General features: G+C 34.6%; 3 protein-coding genes across 3 annotated transcripts; 1 reads left to right on the top strand and 2 right to left on the bottom strand.

Annotated features, from left to right (window-relative positions):
- The first annotated feature begins 201 nt into the window (after nucleotides 1-201).
- On the top strand, nucleotides 202-3,457 carry LOC105195313 (major royal jelly protein 1). Its single transcript, XM_026133535.2, has 7 exons — nucleotides 202-394; nucleotides 575-741; nucleotides 898-1,113; nucleotides 1,315-1,489; nucleotides 2,003-2,232; nucleotides 2,361-2,562; nucleotides 2,668-3,457. The coding sequence occupies exons 1-6, from the start codon at nucleotides 202-204 to the stop codon at nucleotides 2,559-2,561; spliced, it is 1,182 nt and encodes a 393-aa protein (XP_025989320.1). The 3' UTR covers nucleotide 2,562; nucleotides 2,668-3,457.
- On the bottom strand, nucleotides 3,454-17,693 carry LOC120357858. The gene is made up of 2 exons (XM_039449638.1): nucleotides 17,017-17,693; nucleotides 3,454-3,923 (listed from the first exon to the last, which is right to left on the bottom strand). The coding sequence occupies exons 1-2, from the start codon at nucleotides 17,266-17,268 to the stop codon at nucleotides 3,858-3,860; spliced, it is 318 nt and encodes a 105-aa protein (XP_039305572.1). The 5' UTR covers nucleotides 17,269-17,693; the 3' UTR covers nucleotides 3,454-3,857.
- LOC105195164 (RING-box protein 1A) lies at nucleotides 14,217-16,428 on the bottom strand. The gene is made up of 5 exons (XM_011160443.3): nucleotides 16,250-16,428; nucleotides 16,050-16,077; nucleotides 15,822-15,943; nucleotides 15,652-15,737; nucleotides 14,217-14,561 (listed from the first exon to the last, which is right to left on the bottom strand). Exons 1-5 carry the CDS (start codon nucleotides 16,340-16,342, stop codon nucleotides 14,549-14,551), a joined length of 342 nt encoding a protein of 113 aa, XP_011158745.1. The 5' UTR covers nucleotides 16,343-16,428; the 3' UTR covers nucleotides 14,217-14,548.
- Nucleotides 17,694-17,749: the final 56 nt, after the last annotated feature.

The following is a 17,749-nucleotide window of genomic DNA, read 5'->3' as shown; positions in this document are numbered from 1 at the left end:
CTTTATCGGTAGTAACCTAAATAAGAAGCTATTGCCTTGAATTTGAATGTATGTATTATATTTACAATATAATACATAAATACCAGCCAACGTTCAATCTCGTTCAGTTGCATTCACTCTCGCAAGACACGTCTCTATTAATACAGTTCACGTATTATTGTTCACATATTGTATATATAATTAATTAAACGTTACGCAAAAATGAAACATTTCTTGCTTATTATACCAATTCTATTGATGGCAACTATGAGTTTCTGTGCCAAAATGCATCTGGAGCATGAATGGAAATATTATGAGCTTCTTTGGGAAAGTCCGCAGCACAAAGAGGAAGCGATAAAGTCCGGCAAATACAACGTTAGCGCAGCCTTTTTTTACGATGTAGATAAAGCAGATGGTAAATTGACATTATTCAAAGATTCTAATTTTTTTATAAAAATATGGATACTTTTTACACGAAAGCTTACTAGTATGGTACTAAACGTTATTATGCTCCAAATTTATTGTAATATATTATAATATATTAACAAGACATGTATTTCTAATAACAGAAATTGCGGTTTTTAAATTCTTATAGACGGTAGAATATTTATTACTGCGGTGAGAGACGAGGGTGTACCGGTTGGTTTATTGACAGTAACCGAGAAACGAGGAGAGAGTGGTCCACTTTTGCGTCCCTATCCCGATTGGTCTTGGTATAAAGATGATTGCAAGGGTATTACAGGTGGCGTTTACAATATAGAAGTAAGTATCTTTATCTTTCCAAAGAGAATTATACATTTGATTGTTACGTTAAGATAATAATATGTTAGAGAATATGCCATTATGTGTTAAGCTCACAATAATTATCTGTGAAATTACAATAAAACATAAAATATTTGCATTTTTTAATTATCACAGATTAAATGCAATCATCTGTTCCTTGTGGATGATGGTAGAATTGGATTTGAGCGAGTATGTACACCGCGACTAATGATCTTCGATTTATCAACTAACAAATTGGTTAAACGTGTTATTATCCCATTTGAAATTGCGTATAACAAAACTACCTATGGATTGTTATCTTCAGTTGCCGTTTTGGCTTCACATTGCCAAAATATAAAGGATGAAGCAGTTGTTAGTATAACTTGTAATTAAAGTTAATATATTCTTTTAAATTTAAGAAAATTATTTAGCTAGTAAAAGAGAGACAGAAAGTAAAATTCAAAAACTATTTTAAATATGTATGGTGCACTTTCCGTATTCATGTGAATATTATGTTATATTCCATTTTTCAAATGGATAGGCAACTATAATATTGTATTAATCGCAACTCAGGTATTCATGGCAGACGTGGAAGGTGCTGGTTTAATAGTATATAACGGACGTACTTCTAAGATGTGTAGAGTCGAATCTGATCTTATGAAAATGCCGCCTGACCCTACTTTCGAACTAACAAACGAGACTTATCTTTTGGCGGACACTATCCATGGTTTGGCAATTATTGATACAGGCAAGTACTTTTCTTTCAAGATTATTTATCATGCTTATTACATCATACAGCAGGTTTGCGGATTTTAATTCTAACTTCAGACTCTATAAACTTATTTGCGTCTATCATATTGCAATGATATCTAAAATATTTTTATTGTTTTTCTTATACCCCAAGCAGAACAGGTAGTCATCACGACGTCAAAATAATGTCAAAGTGACTACAACATGATCATTAAAAGTCACTTTTCAATCAATTACGATTCATTTTGATGTCATTTTGACACAATTGTGAATCACTTTGATGTCATTTTGACTTGTTGTTCTGCATGGGACTTGATCATAATTTACGTATACATATGCTTCATGTGTTTGTTTATATAAACAAACACATGAAGCATATGTATACGTAAATTATATATATTTGTTTGTTTATATATATGATGACGATTACGCATAAAAGCGTAAAAAACTTTTACAACTTATATGTAATTTCTAATTTCTGCGGTTATTAACACTTCAATAATTGTTTTAGATTTATATTATGCTCGTTTGTCTGGAAACGCAATACACAAGGTAGATTTTCAGAAGCTAATAGAATGCTCACCACAAGACATTAATCAAGCTAATAAAGAAACTCAATCGCAACTAATAAAAGGTCCGACAACAATGTTAGCGTCTGACAGATGTGCGCTATTTTTTACGGATATAACAAAGACATCTATTATGTGTATAGACGCTAAGAAATTTAACACCATAAAGGAGGTGAGATAACTGAATGTAATTATACTCTGCGTATTAGATTATTTTACAAAATATTTTGGACTTAATAAGCGATTGCTGTTAATGGCAATGCTTAGCATTTTATTATCATAAATGACATTGGTTTTTAGGAAGTTATTGTATATGATCCAAAATTGGAATTTGCAAGTGGGCTGAAGGTCAGACATGGTGAATTATTGGTTTTAACAAACCGATATCATATACATTTAGTTGATAAATTAAATTTAAACGAAATAAACTTCCGTTTTCTTTCAATACCTATTACGGAGATACAAAAGAACACAAATTGCTATTCTTCTTGCAAGAATTAAGGTATCATCATATTTGACTTTTTATAATACTTATATATATTTTGACATATATTGCAATATATGTAATAAAAAAAAAAAATTAAGATATGTATGTCTAATTTTGCAGTTATGTAGCAGGAAATTCTACACATCTGTAGAACCTTTTAAATATATTTCAAATCTACTTTAGAATAATTATAATTTGAGAATAAATTTTCTTAAAATTTCTGTAAACACAGTACGTGATATAATTATTAAGATAAATATAAATAAATATGTTATAAACATTGAATGTTTTATAATAATCAAATAAAATAATTAAGCACAGAATCTAACAGTTGAGCTGCAAGAACGAATCTTGTAAAGATAATATCCACCCAATTCGGCTTAATATTATATTAATTTTGTTACTAATATAACAATCATAATCCTATAACATTTGAACTTTCACTAATATTTTAATATAAAGAATTAAAAATAAGGAAATTTAAATAAAAGAAGAAATAGTTAAATATGAATTTATGTAGTTATAAATCTCATTATGTAAAACATTTTTTCTTCGCATTATCATCAAAATACGATAGAGATGGTAGTATTAACATCTACGAAAAAGGAGTTTACTACGAAATCTCTATAGATATCCTCGTCTTTTGAAATAGATATAGATATTTACCTGTCCGTCTGCGTACGATTTATTTATGCTGATTGTTTCATGCTCGACGGCACTGTCTCGAGCACGATTTTATTTAGCAACGATTTTACTCTTAATGTTGAGCTTAAAGTATCTACATCGACAAATAAAAATTACGAGCGTTTTCGCGCTTAATTTATCTTAGCGTATATTCGCAACAAAACAATAAAAGTTCAGACTTGTATATATATATCTCATAGTCTGTTCGAAAATGGATTTGGTTACTAGTAAAAATAATGCAGTTGGTAGAAATAAAAATTACTGGCGTTGCGTTTCGTTTCTTCCATCAGTAAAATCAATAGATGATCCCAAATAGTCCGAAACGTTATAAATATTTTTAGATTAAAAATTGCGGACATTTTAACGTTATCGCAAGCTTGTAGTAACATTGCAGAAATCTTTTGTAACTTCCGTAAAACATTACAATGTTTTAATATAAGATTTATGCAATATTTCTTCAATCTTTTAGTGCTGGGTTACAAGTTATGATTCGAGCTTTCACTTTTTATAACAAATGTTATTTTAATAATTAATATTATTGCATTACTTAAACTGGCAGTAACCAAATTTATTTTCGAACAGAAGGATAATCGAAGAATAATAGTGAACTGCTGTATTTAAACAAATTACTCAATTAATTTACTCACACACTTATTGCTGCTGCTACTGCTGTATTTCCTTTCCTGTTGATTCTGAAAATATAATAAAAATAAATTATTCATAATTATAAAGAATTTTCGTAATAATTATTTATAGAATAACCCATATTTCTCTATTCTACAATCGACGTACTTGAAAAATTTGTCGTACGACAGAACCAGCCTAACACGAATGGATAAGATGCAAAACACGTAAGAATTGGTGAGAATTCAACTTGTCGCGAAGCAATAGGTGCTAACAAACGTGATTGTTTCTACGCATCATGCTACATAAACAACTTGCGTGTTACTACAATCGTCCGCAAGTGGTGAATATAACTTTCGACAGCGTATACATGCGCTTGAAAATCGCGAAAAGTACGGCACGCCCGGCCAAACAACAAATATAGCGGGACAAGGAGAAACCGAGCGTCCATCCGGCGTGTCACATCAGCCGAGACAGCGACGAGAGTCGTCCGAATGCACACGTGAACATGTTGCGTAGAACACGAAACACTCACTGCCGATTGAAAATCTTGTATCTAACACGATCGCACGACGACTAGGGGCGTTTCATTTAGCATTCCATTATCCGAATGAAGTATCCCAGCGAATACGTGCGCGCGAAATCTTGACGAAGCCACGCGACAATCACATGATGCCTGCGCTTCGTAAACGAATGCGATCACTTCTACATACGACATTGTGTATCGGAGTAACCGTCCGTTGTCACATCGGCACTATCGTATAAATACACAATCGGAACTCGAGATGTAAGTACGAGAAGTGCGAAACCGACACGTCGCATATACAGACACAGGTAACAATGGCGGTGATGCCTGCACCAGCAGTAGCTCGGCGACTGTTGCCGAGCGGCGGCGGAGATAGTCGAGCGGCCGAGTCGTCGCGGTACCTGTTTTACGAGGAGTGGGGAGACGGCCCAGACTGCGCGCACGTGTTCGCTGTCTGACCACGCGACCTTGCGCGGTCAACGACCCGAGGGGCATTTAAATGACGGCGTGCACGCGCACGTCGGGAATGCGGAGACTTTCTCTACTTCGCGCGAGACTACCGCGTCTCTTGATCAATGACTTTGAGAGAGACTTACTTGCATCGTATTACATTACTTTCGTGACTTATTTACAAAGTTGAGTAATTAAAAAATTAAAAGTTAAATAATAAACTTAGTTAATTTTAAATGATTTAATTTTTAACTTTAATCAGTTATTTTTGAAAGACATGAACTTCAATTTATTAATTTTTTTATCTAAATTAAAAATTTGTTTATTTAAAAAAATTACAAAAAAAAATTTTTGAAAAAAGGACAAACGAAGAAAAGAAAGAGTTTAAAGTAAAGAATAAAAGAAAAACAATAGAAAAGCAAATATATACAAAAGAATGATATAAATTTTTAATAAGCTAGATTAAATATAATTTTTTCAAATTTTAATATAAAAAGAAATAAAGATCTATTTAATAAAACATTTTCTTTTCTGTGTTTTAGTAAAAATCATGTAATAGATGGATAAATATTATAAAACGGTTAAAAAAACAGAATAAGTATTAGATTTTATTGTAAAAGAATTAAATACACCACCACTTGTGTTTTATTTAAAAAATAAAGATATTATCATTCCGATTAATTTATTAAAATAATATCACAGTTTTTTATGAAGTAAAGCTACAACTATTTGGGTTTTAGAATAGAAAAATTCTTAAATCAATATACAAAAATACTGTTACTTGAACTTCATTTGTTAAAAGTTGTGCAATAATGTTATATATTTCAAAGAATAATATATCCTTTTTGTAATTAACGCAATTAAAAAATTTCAAACATTTTTTTAACAATACATAACACTTAGAGTAAATTAGATTAAATAATTCTGTGATATCATTATTTTTTTTGAGAATTTATACGTAACTTTAGTTAAAAAAAAAATATTTTTCAAAGTTCACATTTTCTTCAAATTCTAATTACACAGTCTTTGAAAAAAAACAACTTAAAAATTATGCAAACGACATCACTATTATTGTAAAGCACTTAACAATGGGCTTTGAATCTGCAGCGAATTCTGTAATCAAATGCATACACAGAAAAAAATTGCTATTGAATTCACAAGACAAACTTGGAAATATTTTGTTAACGCAATATTAATAAATTTAATATTAATAAGACAAAAAATTAAAAGTAGAGACAGTTACTAATATAGATTACTAATATAGAAGGAATAAAAGAGCGCATTCCACTTGATGCTCGCAAAGCTCTTGGAATCATTCTTGCTGTTCATCGAACATTAAACAAGAACAAATGACACACGCGAGGGTTGCGAGTTTAACGAAGCAGATGGCTTTTGTCTGAGATCGGATGCGGTGGTATTTGGCGTTAGCTCACTGGTATTTACTTGATTGCAAATTGGGGCGGAAATAGCCTGTTCAGGACGATTATACTGCGTGCTCTGGGCAGTTTCTGGTTACGGCTCAGATACACTTCATATTCTTGAACGGTAAGAATTGACAAGATCCAATCGGAGCTCGTAATTTGCTCTATTGTGTATTTGTATCATTGTGTATTCAAATCTTCGCGAATAATAACTAGCGGGCAAAGTTTTTCACAATTAAATGGAAAATAACAAAACCTACATAATGAAGAATCAATATATACAATAATCTTCGGCATAAAAATATGTCAAATATGAAACCGACATTTAATCATACTAATTACTAATATGAATAATAGTAAAATTTTATTATTAATTAAACGGCATTTTATTAGACTCTACTCATTTACAGGATTGAAACTTAATTTGATATAAAATACCTACATTTCCGTTATCATAATGCGTCGCAAATTTTTTAGTTAAAGATAAATTCGAAATATATACATGAACAAGTTCTAAAAAGCTGATCATCTAATATGTTGATGATTTTAAGTCGTACCTTCCATTCAAACTAAATTAAACTGTGCGCCAAGATCACTTCAATTATCGATAAAAACTGAAACAGCGATTGCAATAAAGCGATCTTATGTCGCAACGATCGAGTACAGACGTAGACGGCGCACGCGTTTAATTATTACCATTATTATCCGGCTAATTTGAGTTCGATCGCGTGATAACGACCACTTTGAACGACCAGCTTGCGAGTGTTCGCCATGCTACCCTATGCAAGTCAAGGACGGCTGATTGTTACGTAGGTGGAGAATAATGGGCGGACGAGCATCATCGAAGCGGCAATTACATTCCGATAATCAATAAGCTTTTAATTCCGGCAAGCCTCGATTAACCATGCCCGGTATTTATCGAAGTCGAACGTGATATTTATCGGAGTGCGACGCTGATATTTATTGAGATCGCGACCGCCGTGTTTGTCAACGGACCGATGCGATGGTTCCCGGCCGACGTGTTTGAATCGAAGTCGTTCGACCATCGTCATCGAAATTATTCCGGCGCGTAAGTGATGCGAACTTTTAATCGTCGATATAGTATCAGTATTGATTGACAACGGGAATTGTTTGCTGCAGTAAAATTTTGTATGAACACCGCCCCGAGACAAAGATACGAAATTTCTTGTGCCAATGAACATGAAGAAGTCGGTTCGCGCTGACAACTTGTACAATTTACTATTAAATAATCTTCTATTTTTACACCGAGAAATATGTTTCAGTAATATTACAGCTAGATTGATTCCTACAATTATTTGTACCGTCATTAAATCATAATTCGGCTCAGTAGTAAAAATATAAATCATCATTGAATACGATAGATTCTACACGTGTCTGCTTCAGGATTGAACTTAGCGAGAATGGAAAAATAGAAGATTACGCGATGGCCATAAACGGCAGCTCGCGAAATTGATGGAGATACGTACTTTTATCGACATACTCGAAAAAGACAGACAGCTACAACGCTGAAGCGGGCCGGCCCTCGACAGTTTGATACGGTTTACGGTAAACACATTTCGGTGGCAATCACGTCATGGGGCAAGCAACCAGCAAGCAAGCAAGCAAGCAAGCAAGCAAGACTAGTTGAGCCGAAGAGTACGTGATGCTTCCTAGGTTGGGGAAGGTGCGCGAGTGGTCGCTGAAGAGCTCTTAGCCGACCCTTTGTTGTCCCTGCCATCCCCACTTCTATCATCACGCAAGGGACGACAGTGGGGCTGGTATGGGGGTTAAAGGGTGCCCTCGCTCTTGGCCAAAGGCCTCTGATTTACTTAGCCTATGGAGTGCTCTCTCGGAGACTCGCCCGCGCCAAGAATACCGTGTACCGAGTGTCCGGCGACCATCGTACGATACTTTAATAACGTATGTTAAAGATTAATTGAAAAATTCTAATACACAATTATCAATAGCATAATGAATTTTCGAATTAAGCGATCAAAGTTCGCCAAAACGACATTACGTAAAATACATGTATATCTTTAACAGATAATTTCTATTTAAAATCGTTTTCTACTTATCTATTTTTATCAAACGTACTCTAAATGTAAAATATTTGTTATTATTTATTCTCGTTATATATAAATTTTCTATAAATTTCAAGTAATTTGTGCACTTCGTAATTAATATTCTGTTGCATAATGATACACCAAAATATGCCAATGAATGATCAAATCGGTCAATGATGCATTGATAATAAGCTCTATTTTATGAGCTTTTGTATGTATATGTTCTTGTACGCACAATAAATCGGACTGATGATTATACATATTCCAAATAAATATTTTGAATAATATCCCATCCCATTCATTTGAACTAATCAATGTAATTATATATATATATATTTTAAATTTTATTGTGTGTGTGTGTGTGTGTGTGTGTGTATATATATGTATATGTATTTATTTCATTTTTATTGCTTCCGAAAAGAAAATCAGAAAGAATAAAATTGCGTGATTTTAATAAATCGATAATTACGATTTTAATAACTGAAGGAAATGAGATTAAATTGTCGCAAAAGATGCGGGAACTTAATCTCGTTTGCTCAATTTATGAGAATCATAGAATTTTATTCCCTCTGAAATATGCAAAAAAAATAACAATAATAAATTAATTTATATATTTTTCAATCAATATTTCTAAAATAAATTTTATTTCTTAAATAAACAATATGTTTTAATATGTTTTTATAATTGCTATAAAAATACGTATAAATATATTTTTACAATTATTATAAGAATATATTCTTATAATAATTATAAAAATATATGTATAAATGTATAATATAAATTATTATTATTAGAGAATATATTAAAAAAAAAAATAATTAATTATGAATTATAAATTTTGATTATGTAATTTTTATCCAAAATTAGATTTGCGTAAAATAACTTTAATATAAATAAAAGTAAAATGCAAAAATAATAATTGCCAGATTAATTAATTTATCGATATCCATGTAAGGTTTTTAGCACAAGAACATCAGTAACGTTACGTTAAGTATTGATTTTAACTTTCAATATGTACATAACAATACAAAAAAAGTTGTAACGTAACGTTTAACATGTTCCAATTTTTTTATGCGTTAACATAAGTACTGTTCAAGTACTTTGACATAAGTTTATTGTTACATATATAGATTTAGGTTTAAAATCAGTATTTAACGCATTTTGGGTATTTTTATGCAAAGAGTTGCAGATAAATGAATAATCAAAAAGACAAAATAAGTTAATAAAATAATAAGCAGCAAAAATTGGAGATATAAATAAATACGATATAAATGTAATTATATAAATGGCATAAGCAAAGTAAATTTCACAATTTTAATTCGGTTAACAATGTGGCAATATAATGTTTCGAGATATATTAAAAGGAAGCTCTGCTGACGGCAACAAGAAATTCGTCACAAGAAGGCAAAGGAGAGCAGGAGGCAAAGAGACCAGACAATCCTTTCACGCGGTAAGAAACCTTGTGAGAGCGGAAAAGAATATCACCGAGTCAGTCGGCGCCCTTTGTTTTTCTCGCGCATCTAACGAGGATTTACCGCTGTTACAACTACCCACGTTCTCGGCAGCCGCTACCATCACCGGCACAGCATCGGTGTGAAGATCTCTCGATGCCGAGGAAAAACGCGGGGTATCTCGGTTCCGGCAGGAGTCGTGAGGATAAAGCAACGACGCTGTCTCCCGCAGGAACCAATTTAGGTACGCGCTTGTGGACAGATTTAAATCAAATCAGCCTCACCGCTATATTCGCGAAAATTAATCCGTGACGAGCTGCCCTCTGAGTCTTCTTCTTGGAAGAAAAATAATGTCATTGCAAAAATTCTTAATTTTACAAGATATATATATATATATATATATATATCTTGTAAAATGAAGTCTATATATATATATATATATACATATATATATATATAGTGTGTGTGTGTGTGTGTGTGTGTGTGTGTGTGTGTGTGTGTGTGTGTGTGTGTGTGTGTGTGGAGGGGGGGGGGTGTGGTTAAATCGTTACCATGTACTATTTTTTTTTATTTAATGACGTTTAATGGTAAGTTAGTGCTTTCCGATAAAGAATTAAAAGTAGTAGTTTGTAATGAAAATAAAGGGCTACAAATTCAATTATCTTTTTCTATTTTATTTTAGTAAAGCAAAATACGAAAGAGACAATAGTAACAACCGCGAATCACACAACGTCGAAATATTATTGTTATTTTATTATTTATATTTTTTCAAATTTAACGAGCCTCATTTTTAGAGATGCCTCTATCTATGAGACAATCCGTGTCCATCTACTTATTGACATATATCTCTTTCAATTTTTTATTATCTAACTATTTCATCTAATTGCTCGCAGGATTTTTCTAACCGTAACAATCGTCAAAAGTAACGTGCGGCCAAGGGAGAAATCTCTCGATTTATCGTCGCACTCATCCCTGAGATGCATCGACAATCTTGGCTGATTCGAAAGTCTGCGGTGCAAGAGAAAGAACAAGTAGAAAAGGACGACGGCGATCACGGTCTGGCGCAAGGCGACGAGGCGAAGGAAGCCTTGATATATCCGCCAAACACAAGGGGCCCGAACACCTTGGCGGGATTTATCGGGACTACGGATAATGGATGGCTTCGTGTAGCTACCGAGGACGCTGCTTTTTTAAATAATACAACACAGAACGTTGAAAAATTCCTGACTTTCGCAATAATCGCGGTTACCCGAATAAATGACGGGGACGTATATAATGAAGATTACTGAAAAACCATCAGTTTCGTTTGTTATATTGTTGTGAACGTTACAAATAATTTTGTAAATCTTGTTCCAATCATGCTGCTACGATAAAAGATGAAATATTGTTGTCAGACCAAACTTTAAAATCCTGCTCAAAATTACTTGAAAAGTTTACAACAACAATATGCAGAACGGCTAAGGAACTTTACAATTTTCGTTAATGTATCATATTTCTAATTAATAGTAAGCGTACAATGCGCAGAAATGTGTTTTTAATCTCAAGATAAAAAAATTTGCTTATATAATATATGGATTACTCCACATACCTTCTGTCTCAACTGAATATATGAAATCAAAAGAGGACACGACTATTTTAACGTAAAGATATCAAAGAGCGTAGTTACGACAATAACGACGAAACTCAAAGGATTTCGGCGACTCGGGCTTCAGGTGTAGCACAGTGACGACAGCTTAACAGCCTTAACCAGCTTTCCAGAGTAAATTTACCTCTGAAAAGTAGATTTACACTAAGATTTAAGGGAAAGCAGGAACGGCCGGCATCGGGGCGGATGAACCGCGAGACAAAAACCGCGGAAGCACCGTCGTCGGATTGGATCCACCGCGGGAATGTATTTAATTCGATTGGCCTTTGCCGCCTCTGCCGCCGTCGCCGCCGCCGCGACCGCCGTCAGACTTGTAGCAAGGAGGGCGAGAAGAGCGGGCTTTTATCGAGGAGGGGTGAGAGAACCTCTGTTTCCGCCGGAAATGAGGCCCTCGCTACCATCCCGCGTCGCCCCGCGCCAACGACCTACTCTCATCCCTATCAACCTTTCCTCTCTACTCTTCCTCCCGCCTTCCTCGTCGCTGTCGTCCTTCCTCGCTGTCGTCGTCGAGGATGAAAATCGTATTTATATCCCATCTCTCGCGCGCCCAGGTAAATATTACGAGCGAATGTACGCACCTGCCGCTACGAGCTATGACAAGCGAGATTCACGACGCCGAAAAATCGACGCTCTCGTCGTAACGCTACTCTCAACATGCCGACTCTGGCCACGCTTAGATATTTTTACCATACACTCGAATTTCGAGCATAGCAACGAGAAATTGAATTGGGTAAGAACAGAAATTATTCCGGTTTAATTGCCACAAGAGAGGTGGGTTAGTAAAAAATTTACAATTAAAAATTAGTAATGAGTTTAAAAAGTAATTAAATATTTTGAGGTGAGTTTTGCTGTTGCGTCATAATATGAAGACCGACTTTTATTACAAACTGAAAAAACTTCGTTCGTATAGCTAGATACTTCGGATTTGATTAGGCGCTATTTTAACCCACATTGCATAATGAAGATGTATAAGGTAGACAATTATTTCACTTACAGTGATATCTTAGAAAGTGTAACGATGAGGACATTTATGGATTAAAACCCTTTGTCTTGGATCGGAATTATTGTAAATATGCTGACAATTTTTTGCATATATGTATTTTTTTTTAATTTAATTTTTCTTTACTTCTTTCTGTTGTATCCTAGATAACGCATGTTCGTTTCATATACGTTTTATAAATGTATATAGTTTTATAAAGGACCAATATAAAACGTCATATCAGAAGTTTCTGAAACCATAATTCATGAAATGTAGTTTTTATGCTCCTACACAGTTATATAAGGTTTTATTTTTTCTATTGTAAATAATATATAATTTAATAAACGTTTCTATAAATGGTTTCTTAAATGTATTTTTGCTATAAAAGAAACGTTTTATTTAATGTTTTTCGAGTGGACGTTTTAACTCATAAAAAACATTTTCAGAAATCGGTTATAAAACGTTACGGACAAACGCTTATAAAATATTTTTGAAACGTGTATGAGCTACCTAGAATTTTCGTGACATCTGAAGAATTCGTGCGATTAGATCAATTCTAACAGGTAATTCCATGACACGGTGTACACGAAAATATTGCTGCATCTTCTCGAAAGCCCGTTCACAGAGAGGCGCATTTCATTTCTCATTATAAATGCAAATTAATTTGAACTCTGACATAAAGTAATATAAAATCCGTTCAATGATCCGATCGACCGGACCACCCACGGGTTCTTCTCCGTTACATGCGCTCCTTCCTCGAGAAAGTGAGGACTAAGGGTGAGCTCCCCTCCGATTTTCTTCCCTCACCCGACTATTCATAAGCTATCTTAGAACTGCTGCTTTTCTCTTTTATTTTTTTTGTTTTTATCCCACGCACGAATCCTCGAATAAGGCGGCCGGATCTAGAACCAGACGGCAGAGAATCGAGGTGGAAGAGGCTTACCGTTGCTCTCTCTAGGCGGATGCTCTCCCACCCCTGACCATCCTGCGAGATGTAATTTTCGCTGTATGCCGAGATTAGAAGCCAGTTCGTCGGGGCTACCCCCTGTTCCGCCCGCCTGATAAGTATTGCCTGCCCTGTGCCACTCTCCTGCTGAATGCCCTAGAACTGGAAAAGGGATTCGAGAGATGATCTCGGTACGATCGATCGGCCTTACGATATGACGTCACGAACGACGATGGGTGCCCGTTATATCTCGTTAAGGAGTTACGTATCCACATAGGTGCGGATTTGCGGAATCGCCTTGGACATAATGAAGATCTACTACGACGAACTATGTTAAATAAATGTCATTGCTATTAATACGTCTTAAGGCGAACTATATTATAAGCGCCGTATGATGTCTCGTTTAAACAAAGCCGCGAATAACGGAGGGTATAATTCAACATGGGATTAATTCAACATTGTAAAATATTGATTCGCGTAAGAAATTGATAAGAATTCTTTTCAAGGCGGTTAGAATTTAAGCTATCGGATGAAGAAGAGTATGCGTTTGTGTGGGTGATGAGATATGATTCATAGATAAAAAAAAAAGTACTACTTTTACCCCACACACTCTCTTCGTATTCACTTCGTCCTTGCGATAAAATAGGACGAAACTTTTGCTAGACGAAATCTCTGAAAGATCGGATAATCGGATTAATCGAAATTACGGTTAAAATAATCTATTATAAAAAAGAATTGGTACGGTATTGAGACGAGCTACAATGTTTCAAAATATAACTTCAATAAAAAGTATTAAGACTTACAAAGAATTATTCGCATAAAAAAGTAATGTAATGTTTCCAAGAAATTATTTTTTTTAATGATTATGGGATAATGCGGATAAATCATACCGTAATCATTTATTTTATAAAGCTTAGGATCTATAAATTACATACTTAATATAATTTAATGAAAATTTGAATTAATTTACATCTGCTAGTGAATTAAATTTTATCTGACAATTTTGTTGAGAACATACAAAAAACTTGATACATTTAACTATGCATCTTTCGTTACATTCCTATTTTCACCTATAAACTCGTCGTTTTTCTGTAAGGATTATTTCTGTGTAAGGATTGTTATATCTTCTGTATGGAAAAATAATCTTTCATTTTGAATGCTCTGAATAGCTGAACAAATAGAAATTTGACGTGTACAGTTGAGTATATCCAATTAATGGCCATATCTGTAAATAGAAAAATGATAAAATTGTTACACATTCATATTATTTAATTCTTTTAGAAACTCAAAATTAAATGTAAACTTTATTAAAAATCTGCTTACAAATCTTATTTAAATTTAATATTAATTTTTGGTATTTAAAAAATTAAAAAAATAACATAACAGAAGTTGTATCAACAAAAGTTTAAAGAAATATATAGTAAATTGTGGGAAGAAAATTCATAGGGTTATAGTAAAGAATTTTTAAAAAAATATAGAAAAAAAGAGATAAAAAAGTTAAAGAAAAAAAAGATAAAGGAAAAAAATAAAAACATAGGATAAGAAATCTTTAATGGAATGGAAATGTGATAAAAAAATATAACTTGGAGGTATAAATGTTTAAGATCGTTAGATAAATATGAATAAGTAGCACTGCTATTTAATTATTGTATCAAAAAGAGTGAAATATGGACTGTTTTTGAGAGAAAAAGTGAAAAAAGTAACTTTTCCAATCAATAAAATAGTAATTAAATAACCAATGAAATTTTTTATACAAATTTTTAAAATCAGGCAATTTTGTAAATTTATTCTTATTTTCTTTGAAATCTTTAGATAGCTTAAGATGGCAAATTCTTAAGTACTACAAAATTGTCTTTGAGCTAGTCACAAAAGATCAAGTACGTTCTTTTGCATATTTAGCAATTGTTTTTATTTTTTTCTGATAACAAATTAGATTTTATATCTTTCGGCGATTTAGCATTCTGTTCATGGTGCAAAATAATCAGATGTCGAAACATCAGATCAGTATCCAGGAAGCAAAAAGCAATTGTTATAAAACAAAGTACAAAAATATGAAAAAATAAAACATTTATATTTTACAAATTTTATGTCAGTACAGGAAAAGTCACTATAGGGAACTTATTTTGAATGTAATAATTTTTCAGTGACTTATAAAAAAAAAGTGATTTAAGTGACTAAATGGCAGCTCTATAAATAAGCAAATAAAATAAGAAAATATATGAATGGATTCGTACAGTTAAGAATTATAAAGTGAGTAAATCTTAGAAAAAGCTAAAGTAAATAAATTCTGTTCTAATAAACAAAAATGTACTTACTTCTGAAATTCCCATTCACGATTATCAAGTGGACAGACTTGTCGAGTTTTCAGCCAACGTGAGATACAGTGAAAGTGAAAGGCGTGCTGAGGACAAAACGGTACAGTTATAATAAAATCTAAATAAAAACTTAATAGTATTTGTTATCAAAATACTGATATCAATCTTACATTACATACACCCCAGGCTACTGTGCATTCCTCACTGGTAGCAGACGCCTGGTTCGCTTGACACTCAATGCAGAGATCCATGATATGATTACGACAAATAGCGCAATTGTCCACAACAATATCTGAAAGGTGTATGCAAGAAATTGCATTAGATAGCGTTTCGCTGTACTTACTACTACAAAATGTTTCAGAGCTCGTACAGTTACGATGCTCAATCGTGCTTCTTACCCCAGGCCCATAGTGCCACTGCGTTCCACTGAAACGAACGTGATCACGTTTAATCCAGTGAAAAATAATAATAGGGTACAACGTGGAGCCGAGCGAAATGACAAAGCGTAAACGAGGTTAGGAATTACATTTGCACGTCGCACGGCATCCACGAGTATAGTCGGTCACGCGGTGACTCGCATACGTATCTTTACGCTTACCTTCTTCACCTCGAAACGCTTCTTCTCACCTTTCCCGCTGCTGGAGGTTGGCAGATCGCACTCGTCATCGTCGATCTCCATGGTCGTTGCCATTCTTTAATTTTAAAGCGTCGGACAGAGTCGGATGGAAACAGACCGAGTGGCGCTGCCAGACGCGCGAGATTCTTTACCGGCAACGGCAAGAATCCTCCGAAGGTCAATTCGACCAACAGAATTATTATCGTTCGCGCGTCGGCGCGTCTCGGCGGAAATTTGTATTTGCCCGACGAGTAGTTTGAGAAAAAAGAAAAACGCGATTGGCGCGTCGATGCATTCGCAATCCGTACCCCATCTACACACAGTTGCACGTACATACATACCCCTCGTAATCCTCGGAAACGAGGCCTTTATGATTTCCTTCCAGCTTCCCAATTTCACACGAGATCAAAATATCTTGTTCGAATATACATAAATCCGTCATGCTCGAGAATAATTCGCGGCGCAATCAAGACTCGGATTCAAATTTTATGTGACGAAATTGAAATAATAATGAGCGTCGAAATACGCGCGCCATACCTACATACACACACAGACAAACACACAACACACACACACACACACACACACACACACACAAATGCGTGCGTGTTTTCACGCAAATATTTGATTTTACTTGCAAGTATCTGCAAGAGGCAATATGAAAAACAAGTTATCGATGCCTTCTCGCCGCATTAAAAGTATTTATTGACAACAATGCGTTAATTTGCGACAATTGTGACTCCACTTACCGGAGCCCAGAAAGTTCTTGGCGCCAAGTCCCGGCCGATCCGGTCCGCTCTCGTCGCTCGAAAGATTCGTCGAGCTCGATCACAAAAAGCGAGGGCGATTATACGACACGACGATTGCCCGACATTCATTCGACACTTCCGATACGAATCTATGCGCGGCACTCGCTTTTCAGCGAGAAAATTGTACGAAAGTTGCGGACAAACGCGGGTTCGCCGCGTCCCGGCGCGTAGTAGGCACGAAGTGACGCGCATGACGTAGCAATATGGCGGCGGTTTGCGCAGGCGCAACTGTCGCAGCGCGAAACGACAGCAATCGCGACGAGAAAATAATGCTCGAGTAACATCCTCATTTCGCTCGTTCTCTGATCATTGATTTCATTCTAATGCAAATTAGTTTTAGTCTCTTTAATTTGTCCTTTACCTTCTTCCTGTTCTAAGAATGTTCGAGGAAAGTAAAGAGATTTATACAATTGATCTACATCGATAGAAACGAACAGGACGACGACAGAAAGATCGAAAACGGGAGACTCACATTTTAGGAGTCACGAGTTAGATCGAGATCCAAGACGCGTACTTACAATGTATGTGTACAATGCACATTCGTATTGAGTGAGAACCAGCGCGAACTGACGTTTCGCAAGGCGGCATTTCTCTCTGGCTCCCGCGCTCCTTTCGCCATCCGAGAACGTACGCGCACGCGCTTTTTCGCAATCGCGTGACCGTAGCCAGCAGT

Source organism: Solenopsis invicta, chromosome 5, assembly GCF_016802725.1.
Source record: "Solenopsis invicta isolate M01_SB chromosome 5, UNIL_Sinv_3.0, whole genome shotgun sequence".
Classification (NCBI taxonomy): Eukaryota; Metazoa; Arthropoda; class Insecta; order Hymenoptera; family Formicidae; genus Solenopsis; species Solenopsis invicta.
This window is presented reverse-complemented; position numbering and strand designations above follow the sequence as displayed.

Bases quoted from the DNA above. Each gene is read 5' to 3' on its own strand.
- LOC105195164 (XM_011160443.3), bottom strand. From the start codon at position 16,342: ATGGCAACGACCATGGAGATCGACGATGACGAGTGCGATCTGCCAACC. The intron at 16,078-16,249 runs GTAAGCGTAAAG...CGTTCGTTTCAG, and splicing joins AGCGTTTCGAGGTGAAGAAG to TGGAACGCAGTGGCACTATG. The intron at 15,944-16,049 runs GTAAGAAGCACG...TACACCTTTCAG, and splicing joins AGTGGCACTATGGGCCTGGG to ATATTGTTGTGGACAATTGC.
- LOC105195313 (XM_026133535.2), top strand. From the start codon at position 202: ATGAAACATTTCTTGCTTATTATACCAATTCTATTGATGGCAACTATG. The intron at 1,490-2,002 runs GCAAGTACTTTT...TAATTGTTTTAG, and splicing joins TTTGGCAATTATTGATACAG to ATTTATATTATGCTCGTTTG. The intron at 2,233-2,360 runs GTGAGATAACTG...ATTGGTTTTTAG, and splicing joins AATTTAACACCATAAAGGAG to GAAGTTATTGTATATGATCC.
- LOC120357858 (XM_039449638.1), bottom strand. From the start codon at position 17,268: ATGCGCGTCACTTCGTGCCTACTACGCGCCGGGACGCGGCGAACCCGC. The intron at 3,924-17,016 runs GTAAGTGGAGTC...TTATATTTTCAG, and splicing joins CAAGAACTTTCTGGGCTCCG to AATCAACAGGAAAGGAAATA.